This window comes from Zea mays, chromosome 6, assembly GCF_902167145.1.
Source record: "Zea mays cultivar B73 chromosome 6, Zm-B73-REFERENCE-NAM-5.0, whole genome shotgun sequence".
NCBI classification, from domain to species: Eukaryota; Viridiplantae; Streptophyta; class Magnoliopsida; order Poales; family Poaceae; genus Zea; species Zea mays.
The window spans coordinates 171,797,805-171,808,788 of record NC_050101.1 but is presented as its reverse complement, the minus strand read 5'-3'; the positions used below and the strand labels follow the sequence as shown (position 1 = coordinate 171,808,788).

General features: G+C 54.4%; 2 protein-coding genes across 3 annotated transcripts; one reads left to right on the top strand and one right to left on the bottom strand.

The window, feature by feature from the left end:
• Positions 1 to 705: 705 nt before the first annotated feature.
• On the top strand, positions 706 to 3,552 carry LOC103630641 (probable pectinesterase 53). Its single transcript, XM_008651689.4, has 5 exons — positions 706 to 1,365; positions 1,458 to 1,647; positions 1,769 to 1,975; positions 2,453 to 2,688; positions 2,807 to 3,552. Exons 1-5 carry the CDS (start codon positions 914 to 916, stop codon positions 2,952 to 2,954), a joined length of 1,233 nt encoding a protein of 410 aa, XP_008649911.1. The 5' UTR covers positions 706 to 913; the 3' UTR covers positions 2,955 to 3,552.
• A 1,070-nt stretch (positions 3,553 to 4,622) lies between these two features.
• Positions 4,623 to 8,205, bottom strand: LOC100285896 (IQ calmodulin-binding motif family protein). Of its 2 annotated transcripts, XM_023300299.1 has the most exons (4): positions 7,612 to 8,205; positions 6,367 to 6,706; positions 5,641 to 5,799; positions 4,688 to 5,562 (listed from the first exon to the last, which is right to left on the bottom strand). In XM_023300299.1, exons 2-4 carry the CDS (start codon positions 6,676 to 6,678, stop codon positions 4,891 to 4,893), a joined length of 1,143 nt encoding a protein of 380 aa, XP_023156067.1. In that variant the 5' UTR covers positions 6,679 to 6,706; positions 7,612 to 8,205; the 3' UTR covers positions 4,688 to 4,890. The 2 variants fall into 2 exon arrangements, with proteins under 2 accessions (NP_001152257.2, XP_023156067.1); NM_001158785.2 differs by lacking the exon at positions 7,612 to 8,205 and having other exon boundaries at positions 4,623 to 5,562; positions 6,367 to 6,780.
• Between the last annotated feature and the right edge of the window lie 2,779 nt (positions 8,206 to 10,984).

The window sequence follows — 10,984 nt, the reverse complement described above, 5'->3', positions numbered from 1 at the left end:
TAGTCAGAAGCTAGGACGATAATATGATAATAATATTATAAAGGTTATTGTAGTGTTAAACACTTAAATATGATTTTTTCGGTTATATATATTTATGTACATAAATCTTTATATTTAGTTGTGTGGCTCGCGAGCCTAACGAGTTGGATCGAGCTCCCTAACAAGCCGAGTCGAGCCAGATGTTTAGCTCGTTAGTATAACGAGTCGAGCCGATCTGGCTCAATATCCACCCCTGTCCGGCTATTAGATTTAAAATCATTCGACTAAAAAGTGAGTGTATTCATGTCTTCCTGTGAGAAAAGATTGGATGCAGCAAAGTACAAGATTAACAGTGCTCCAAACAAATTCGATCACGGGGTGAGACCAGTACAGCGTGTCAGAAAATCCCCTCACGCGCGCGCGCACACACACCAAACCCCATCCGAGAATTATTACCTTCACAGCTTCACTTTCCGACACAGTTTCCGAGACAATTCCAGCAAGATAGATTTTCTAGCGAGGCAGTGCGGCGCAACTGTACCGACCGTGCGCGTATCTGTCCGGATGCCATCTTCGCTAATGCGACACGGCGAGATGAGGCCTCCCCACCCCGGAGGCCCGGGCGCGAGACCACCTTGCATGTGCACGCCGCCACGCCCACGCCACCGGCTGGATGCGCGTTGCGCGCGCATGCGGCGCAACAAAACCAGCCAACGTAAACAGCTTCTCGACCGCCCCCCGGCGCGGCTTCGTCGTCGTCACTCGTGAGCCGCGTCATTCCGTCCGTCGCGCGCGCACGCCCGTGCTCTCCTTAAATTCCCCCGGCCCCGACGCCATGCCCTCCGGAATTATACCACGGGCCGCTTGCTACTAGTTATTGCGGGCAGGTAGCTCAGCGGTGACCACAGGCCACCACCGCCACCGAGCGACGACCATGGCTTTGCCGTCGCGGGCGCGGCTCCTCCTCCTCCTCTGCTTCGTCGCCGCCGCGGCGCTGCTCGTCGCGCCGGGGGAGGTGTCCGCCACCGCCGCCGCCGCCGACGCCGGGGGGCACGGGAAGCGGCGCGGGCACAGCACGCACACGAGGCGCCTGCGGCCCGGGAAGGGCGCGGCGGCCGCGAAGCCGTACCCCGCGAACGCGGCGCGGGTGGAGGCGATCGAGCGGCAGTTCGCGCGGTGGGTGCGGTCCATGGGCGGCCACGGCCACAACAGCAGTAGCACCGCCTACAGCCGGGCGCTCAGCCGCGCGTCCCTGCCCGCGCGCACGCTCGTCGTCGACAAGAACCCGGGCGCCGGGAACTTCACGTCCATCCAGGCCGCCGTGGACTCGCTCCCGCTCATCAACCTCGCCCGCGTCGTCATCAGGGTCAACGCCGGCACGTACACGTACGTAGTACATTTGCATTGCGTTGCTGGCGCTGCCTCGGAGATCGATTGTCTCTTCTTCTTATTGGGTTTACTTACTCTGCGCGCTGCAGGGAGAAGGTGAGCATCTCGCCGATGCGCGCGTTCGTCACCGTGGAGGGCGCCGGCGCCGACAAGACGGTGGTGCAGTGGGGCGACACGGCGGACACGGCCGGGGCCTGGGGCAGGCCCATGGGCACGTTCGGCTCCGCCACGTTCGCCGTCAACTCCATGTTCTTCGTCGCCAAGAACATTACCTTCAAGGTTCTTTCTCTCGACGCGGCAGCAGCAGCAGCAGCAGCCAGCAGCTAGCTCCTCCTTCCTGTCACCGATCTTCTCTGTCGCTTCCGCAACGAGCCTGCTGCCTGACATTTCCGCTGGGCAGAACACGGCCCCCGTGCCGAGGCCCGGCGCCCTGGGCAAGCAGGGGGTGGCGCTGCGGATATCGGCGGACAGCGCGGCGTTCGTGGGGTGCAACTTCCTGGGCGCGCAGGACACGCTGTACGACCACCTCGGCCGCCACTACTACCGGGACTGCTACATCGAGGGCTCCGTCGACTTCATCTTTGGCAACGCGCTCTCCCTCTACGAGGTCAGTAGTACGCACGCAACTCAGATGCACGAAACGAAACTGTCATTGCGGCACTTGTAGGACGCAGACACGGGACACAGACAGACACTGTTGAACCTAATCAACCCCCTTTCGGTTTTTAATGGGTAAACTACAGACACAGACACAGTAGAGTAGAGCGTAGTAGAGTGAGCGTGAGCCAGTGAGGTGAACGAACCTTTTCCTTGTCGTTGGCGGCGGGCACGGTTGCGGGATGCGGTTTCCTGAGGCCTGCAGGTTCCCTGGCCCCAGTCCCCAGACCAGAGGCGTGGTGTGGTGCCGCCCGTGACGCCTGCCTGCCAGTGCCAGCCATAGCTGGACCGACGCCTCGTCGCCGTCTCCTCCTGCCTGCCTGCCTGGCCGCTCTGCCCTTTACGCAGAGCACCACTTGCTTTTCTTGTGCTCTCGATCGGAAACGACTAACAAATGGATGACGGTGAGAAAATAAAAACCCCGCAGGGGTGCCATGTGCACGCGATCGCGCGGAACTACGGCGCGCTGACGGCGCAGAGCCGGCAGAGCCTGCTGGAGGACACGGGGTTCTCGTTCGTGAGCTGCCGGGTGACGGGGTCCGGCGCGCTCTACCTGGGCCGCGCCTGGGGCACCTTCTCCCGCGTCGTCTTCGCCTACACCTACATGGACAACATCATCATCCCGCGCGGCTGGTACAACTGGGGCGACCCGACGCGGGAGATGTCAGTAGTAGTGCTCCTCCTCCTTCGCCTCCTCCTCCTCCTCCGGCGCCGCCGGCCGGGTGCATGGAGTGGAATCAACTGACGCCGGTTGGTTATTTTCGCGTGCATATATATGCAGGACGGTGTTCTACGGGCAGTATAAGTGCACGGGGCCGGGCGCGAACTACGCCGGCAGGGTGCAGTGGTCGCGGGAGCTCACCGACGACGAGGCCAAGCCCTTCATCTCACTCGACTTCATCGACGGCTTCGAGTGGCTCCGGCTGTAGAATTCATTGTTGACACACTACATGACCTTAATTAATTTCTGTGAAGAAGAAGAAGAAAACAAAAATAGAACGAAAATACTGATGCAATTGTTTGAGCTGCGTAAGATGAGATTGGTGACTGATGACTCGATGAGGACTGCAGACATTGCAGTGCATCGAAATCGAATCATCGCTGCAACTGGCAACTGGCAAGTGTTACCATGGACTATTGTGGGCTGAAAGGGCCCCATAACTGGAACAGACTCTCGTTTACAAAGGGTTTAATTTATGAATCTGGCCTGGCTTGGCCCAGGCCTAGCGCCAGGTTTGGTGCACGTTCCTGACGTGCGTGCGCAGCCAGTCAAGCGGGGGCCCATCACTCCACTCGTTCCGAGCATTCATATTTACAGTCACTGGGAATAGCGATTTTATAGCTAACATAAGCACTGCAAAATGCACCTATGCTAATTATTGAGTGATTTCTTAAGTACTTTGGTGTCTAGCGCTAATGATCCGTGAATAAATTTTTTTAGTTTCTTCTTGGTTTAAAAGAAGGATCAACGTGTAGTTTATGTTTTAGAGTATGGATATAGAGTTTTATGAGTGCAGATAGCATAAACAGATTGCACCAGCATGAGTTTGCAGGCCGCTGCATCCAATTTATGTCCCTGTATTTCACCCACACTGGCAGTCGTGAAGAGGTTGCGTACACGCTTTACAGCGCGGCAAAGCTTCCCCTTACCCCCGGCGCGTACGCCTGCATAGGCGCAGGTAGATCGGGCCACGTCGGGCTGCCGAGGGCGCTGCAGGATCCGATCCAGAAGATTAGCATGCAGATGCCGATGCAGGCATACGCAAACAAATCTCAACTCCGGACGCCTCCGAGTCACGCCGTCGGCTCAAACGAAATCGACAGCTGCAGGTCATGCATGTGCCTGCGACGACGGACGAAGGCACGGGCGGGCGACAGCTTGGCGAATAGCGAGGCAAGAGATAAACTTCGCATGCAGTGCAGTGCTTTACCCGAAATGGCTTGGTAATATGATACTGTCGTTTCGGGTGTCCAGCGTTGGCTGGAACCATGCAGCTTTGCTTTGCTTTGCTTTGCTTGCACCAAATCTGAGTAACGTTCGGGTCCCATCTCCAGCGTTGGTCCAGGTACTCTAAGCGTTAGTTTGGGACTCCAAAACCGAAGAGGATTGGAAAGACCAAAATCTCCTACTTATTTAAAATTAAACAAGGAGAAGATTTTAACTCCTCCAATTCCCTTCAATTTTGTGGCTCTTAAACTAGCTATAACTACGGTAGCACTAGGGTAGGGAACTTGCCAAATCCAGACGTGCGAAGAGAGGCATTGAGCTCTCGCCAGCCACAGCAAGCCAATGTCATGCCAACGCTCAACATGCGCCCGTTACACAAACACAAAGCTGCACCCGCGCGCGCAGGCCAAGCTCTCTAGTACCCACTCCCAGTATAAGTAGTGGTAGTAATACTTCACCCAGAGGCTCAGAGCACGGCAACATGGTGCAATGAAGTTGGGAGAAGGACGGCTCTGTCTGTACCAGACAACATTTGCTTGTCTTTAACCTCCAAGCCTTCATTTTCTGATCTCCATGCCATTTACACCAGCACTGTCGGATCGGATTCCACGTAGGACTAGCCACAGGTGACGTCGACATCTGGTTCTACGTATCGGCGTCGAAGCTGCATTCTATACGGTGTCAGAACTCAGAACCAGCTTGCAGCTGCACTACTAGGTGAGGCAGTTGTTTTCTTTTCCATTTTCTTTTTCAAATGGTCACAGGTAGCAGTAGAACACCATTTATTTCCTTCTCTATGATACCATACCTACTCTGATACTCGACCTCCAAGGTAGTTGAGATTAGTCGTAGCTTAGTCATGACATTTCACTATGTACCGAAATGTTAAGCCTCCTCCTCTTCTACACCAGGCGGAATCACCAGAGCCGGTCCAGGTAGTAGTCCCTGGTGACCTCGTCGCTCAGCTCCGAGCCCTCCACCTCCACGCGGCTGGCCTCCGAGCTCTTGAGGCTGAAGCTGTCCGGCGCCTGCAGCTCCTGCGGCCGCGCGTGCATCCTCGACCCGCCGCGGCCGACGCTGGGGCTGGGCCTCGCCCCGTCTGCATCCCCCGCGGGCGCCTGCTGCTGCTGCTCGCCGCGCCGCTGCCTGGGCGCGCTCTGCCACCGGGCGCGCGCCACGGACGACGCCGTGCCCGCCATGTACCGCGGGCAGCTCCCGGAGTCCCGGCACGCGGCCGCGCGCTTCGCCGGCGAGCCGAGGTAGCCCGCGAACGCGCCGAGGCGGGGCGTGTTGTGCGTCGTCTTGGGGTGCGGAGGCGGAGGCGGAGGCGGGGGCTCGAGCTCTCGCCCCTGGAGACACCACGCCGGCTCGTGGCAGCGCAGGAGGAGCGGTGAGTCGCCCGCCGGGTCGCCGCCGGCGGACCGGCTCGTGATCCGGGACGACCGGCAGCGGAGCTCGCACGTGTCCATCTCCACGATCCTCGGGCTGCGGTCGAAGCCGCCAGCGGCGTCCCCGCCGTCGGACAGCCGCCGGCGGTGCACCGCAGCAGCAGGCACGGCCAGTGGCCTCACCCGCGCAACGATACGCTCCTGTGCGTGCAAAATGCAGAAGTGAAGAAAAATTAAAATCTAAAACGTGATTGGTTTAGTGCTCATCAATGTCCTCACTTGTTCAGTGGATCTCCGGGACGCCGCCGTGTTGGCCTGGAGCCGCATGAGGGCCTGCAGCCTGCGCAGCGTCATGGCCGTCTGCTTCCTCACGAGGTAGCCTCGCACCAGGGCTTGCAGCTTCACGAGCGACTTGAGGGCGCGGAGCGCCTTCCGAGCCTTGCGTTGCGAAACAAATTCAAAATTTTAACAGTCACATCACGTCGGAGCGCCGCAGGTCTCGCATGGGAAACCGAAAAGAATTGCGCATCAAACAGCTGGGGGTGACGACTAGGTGCGTCACGCTGCGCGGTTCACGAAGCACTCTACCAATTAACAAAAAGGAAGGGATTGATTAAACAAACGAGCAGTGGCTAAACGGCTCGACGGAAAGAAACACCAGCAAGCAGCTACTCCGTATGGGTTTGCAGCGGCTAGACAAGTCAAATGTGTCTTGCCCAATGCGAATGCAAAAAGAATCTGCGAAATTCATGCGCATCTGTTTCACCCGTAATCCGTTCATTATCTTGGAACTGGAAAACTGGACCGACAGAGAGCAAAGGAATGGCCAAAACCACCTAAAATCTTCGGCTGAGCAGTGCTCCTCCATACGTAGCAGAACCATTTCGATTTCGTTTTTGTGAGTGAAACAAACAAACAAACAAAAAAAGCCTGCAACGAATCATGAACGGAAAGAAAGAAAGAATGCATTTCTTGTAGGGGCAATACTACGACGGATGAACTCACCAAGTAGCCTCTGAAGGCCTTCTGGATGACGGCGGCGGCCTCCACCTCGCGCTCAAGGCCGCAGCTGCACGGGCGCACCTGCGACAGCTCCCCGGCGGCGACGGAGGGCCTCCGGGCGGAGCCAGACACGCTGCTCCTCGGCTTGGCGAAGCTCCACCGCCTCTTCTCCGATGCCGGCGGGCCCAGCCCGTGGTCACCGCCACCGCCGGCGCCGGCGCACGCGGCATCGCGCGCCTTGCGAACCCCGTCCGACGCTTCCTTCTTGCTGCTGCCGGTGAGCACCTTCTTGAGCCACCTCATCGCGCGCCCCATGGCGGCCGGCGTGGCTTGGTGCTGGTAGCTGCAGCAGCGGGGGAATGCGTGAAAAGGCGAAGCGAGGGCGTTGGATGGACGCGGGAAACCCGGAAAGGAAGTGGTTGGGAAGCAACGAGCCTACAGAAACACAAGTACTCCTACAGCGGGGGGGGGGGGGGGGGGGGGGGGGGGGGGGGGGAGTGGGGGAACTCGCGGAGATCAACCCGGGATTTCTTTGAAAGCTACACTGCGCAGATGCAGACGAGCAAAAGGTGGTTGGTCGACGAAACAAAATATTTTGAAACCTGTAGTAGCGCTAGCGCAGCAGGACAGGAAACTTGAACGAACAAGGCAGGGGAAGAAGCTTCAGCGGAAGAGAAAGGGCAGAATCTTTTACAGAGGCCTGTAGGCTGTAGCCAAGAAACATGGGAGCGAAGGAAAGAGGTCTCACAGAGGCCGGCAGAGTTGAATGCAGAAGCGTAGCCGCCAAGGGAGAAGAACGAGTGGGTAGTACAGTAGTGGCAGCAGGGAACCACAGCCTACAGACTCGATCAGAGTGGCCAGTGCTCAGGGGAGGCCGGCCGGGAGGGGAGGGAGGGAACTAGGGAAAATGGAAGCAAGGAAGGAAAAGGGCGGTGAAGAGGAAGCCGTTTTCACGAGCAGCCAACCACCACCGACCAAGACGAGCAGAGGAAACCCACTGTAGTAGTAGCAGTAGCAGGCGGGCAGAGCGATGACGGCGGCGCGAAGCGTGTTGTCGATGGGTTTTCTCACGACGCAACTGGGCGCAGCGGCGGGGGAAACGTGGGAGGAGAAGATTCTGCCTATAGCTGCCTAGAACCGTCCGAGCGCAAGGCAACAAGGCCGGCGAGAGAGGCCACCGGCCTGGGCCAGGAACAGGGCCCAAAAACACACGCGGCAGGATGAGGACGAACCCGCAATCATTCGCACCTCAAAAGAGTCGAGGCGGCGAGGCGAGGCGATCGCCGCGAGCGGCCGAGGGCCGGCGGCGCCCACCCCGGACGCGGCGGCTTTTGCGGATGGCTGGCTGGCTGGCCGCCGCGGCCGCGTCCGGCCAAGATCCGATCCGGCAAACGCGTTTTCTTTCTGGGAGGCCACGACGCCGATCGACTGGCTTCGTGGGTGCTGCTGGGTAGCCTAGCCCCCTTATCTGCACAATGAGCTCTCTCTGCGTGCGGCGGCAGCACAGTGCGATGGACCACGCTGCTGGAAGAACTGGGAACTATAGATAAGAAGAGGTAGTTAAGCAACTGCAGCGCAGAGGTACGGGAACCCCTCGAGTTACTGCATGCCCATAAATGCCTCGTGGTACATGAACATTGCTGGGAAAGCCTACTAGTACGCGTGATCAGCTATAATGGCTGCCTGTGTCCATCCATCCATCACCCTCACCGGACGCGAAAGCGATGGCTCTCCTCCTCCGTTCGGTAGCACTAGCACTAGCACCGCCACGACACACGCAGGGACACTCATCACTGAACCAGCAGGCTTATCATGCGGAGTACTGGTAGCCGACTCGCAGTACTACGTGATGCTTGCTTGCCGACGGCGATAGTTTTTATCGTCTCCGGATTCACCTAAAGCAGCTAGCTGTACAAATTAGTCATACGATTTAGATCTATCAAATATAAATTAATAAACACAGATTTTGTAGTTCAACGGACCAAGGGCATGTTTGGTTCGTTACCTCAATTGCCACACTTTGCCTAACTTTTCTGTTTAAGGTTAGTTATTCAATTCGAATGACTAACTTTATGCAAAGAGTGGCATATTTAGCCACAAACCAAACATGCCCCAAGTCTCCCTCGCCGTCGCCGCGGCGCAAGAGCAACAGATGACTGCCTGCCCTGGAACGGTTAACTTTTTTTTTTTTTGAAGCGAGACAGTACGGCATCGCCGGGAAAAAAAAATACTCCTGCTCGTATCAGTCTGGTTGAATTATGTTTTGGCCCGGACTATCAGTGTTTCTATCTTCGTTGTATATTTTAAACTCTCGATTCTACAATTAATAATAATATAATCTATAATAGTCCGTAATAGTATTTTAACTATTTATACAGCCCGGTGCAGTGGCACGGCTGCCGAGGCGGACGTCCGGCGGTGATGTCATTCCGACGAGGTATTGAGGTCGTCGTAGTACTAGCAGAGCAGTACGTACCTGCGATCAGAGAGCAGAATCTCTGGGCCAGTGTACGGAGGGCCCGCAGGCAGCCTGTCACGTCAGCACGTGACTTAGGGTTTCTTTGGGAATACAGTTTTGAAATACTGTAATTTTGAGATATCATAGTTTACAATTGTATATTACATAAATATTACGGTATTGTTTTATCCTAGTAAAACTATAGTATTACTCAAAACCGAGATCTGTTTGGTTCTATTGGAAAAACAAATTATATGTAGAGAGAAGAGAAGAAAACTAAGTTCTCGAGTGGAGTTTCGAAAACTCCAAAAATACCAAAGTTTTGGGTAAACCATGGTATTTAAAACTGAGTTTTGACTATACAAACCAAACACCTTTTGATCTTCAATACTGTAGTATCATCAAATACCATAGTATTGTTTCAAAACTGCAAAAACACTATAATTTCAAACAGGGCCTTAGAGTAGAGTGTGTACTGGTATCGTCGTGCAGTTCTACAGGCTATACGAGCGAATGTTTTTTTATTTTAGCCTTTTTAAGAGATTTATGCTCATATTTTTAATAGGATTATTATTTTAGATTTAAAGCTATAGATGGCCAATAAACATAAGGCCTGTGAGCCCGGCACGAAGCCCGCTTTTTAGGTCCGGTCTGAGCTCGACACGAATAAACGGGTCGGGCTCGGACAAGAAACTATGTACGGCGGGCTAGCCCGGTACGGCCCGTTTGCCTCTAAGCCTGTTAAGTTCGCTTTTTTTACACTAAAACGTGCTTACCGGCTCGTTTAGCCCGCTTTTCGGTCCGCTTTTTTCATGCTAAACGATCCGGCCCAGCCCGTTTAGGCCCGCTGCGGGCCAGGTTCGGACAGAAAATTGAGCCTGCGGGCTTAGACAGCCCGGCCCGGTTTTCAACCGTGCCTGGCGGGCCGGCCTAAAACGGGTCGGGCTTCACCGGGTCGGAGCCGGCCCGGGCGGCTCGTTTGACCATCTCTACTTAGAGCTAGTTTGAGAATCTCATCTTACCAAAGGATTTCTATTTTCCCATTAGAAAATGAACAATTTTCCTTGGGAAAATGTAAATATCTTGGAAAACGGGATTTTCAAACTAGCCCTTAGAGGTTAGCACTACGATTTGTAGTGCGGAGGTAATATACTATAAATAATACTGAAAGTCGCCTAGAGGGGGGTGAATAGGGCGAAACTGAAATTCACGAAATTAATCACAACTACAAGCCGGGTTAGCGTTAGAAATAATAATGAGTCCGAGAGAGAGAGGGCGCAAAACAAATCGCAAACGAATGAAGAGTGACACGCGAATTTGTTTTACCGAGGTTCGGTTCTTGCAAACCTACTCCCCGTTGAGGAGGCCACAAAGGCCAGGTCTCTTTCAACCCTTACCCTCTCTCAAACGATCCCGCGGACCGAGTGAGCTTTCTCTTCTCAAATGTTTGGAACACAAAGTTCCCACAAGGACCACCACAAGATTGGTGTCTCTTGCCTCAATTACAAGTGAGTTTGGTCGCAATGAAGAATCAAAGAAGAAAGAAAGCAATCCAAGCGCAAGAGCTCGAAAGAACACAAGCAAATCTCTCTCACTAATCACTAGGGCGTTGTGTGGAGTTTGGAGAGGATTTGATCACTTTGGTGTGTCTAGAATTGAATTCTAGAGCTCTTGTAAGTAGTTGAGAAGCGGAAAACTTGGATGCAATGAATGGTGGGTGGTTGGGGGTATTTATAGCCCCAACCACCAAACTAGCCGTTTGGTGGGGCTGTCTCTCGAATGGCGCACCGGACAGTCCGGTGCACACCGGACATGTCAACAAATTATATGTAGAGAGAAGAGAAGAAAACTAAGGTCTCGAGTGGAGTTTCGAAAACTCCAAAAATACCAAAGTTTTGGGTAAACCATGGTATTTAAAACTGAGTTTTGACTATACAAACCAAACACCTTTTGATCTTCAATACTGTAGTATCATCAAATACCATAGTATTGTTTCAAAACTGCAAAAACACTATAATTCCAAACAGGGCCTTAGAGTAGAGTGTGTACTGGTATCGTCGTGCAGTTCTACAGGCTATACGAGCGAATGTTTTTTTTATTTTAGCCTTTTTAAGAGATTTATGCTCATATTTTTAATAGGATTATTATTTTAGATTTAAAGCT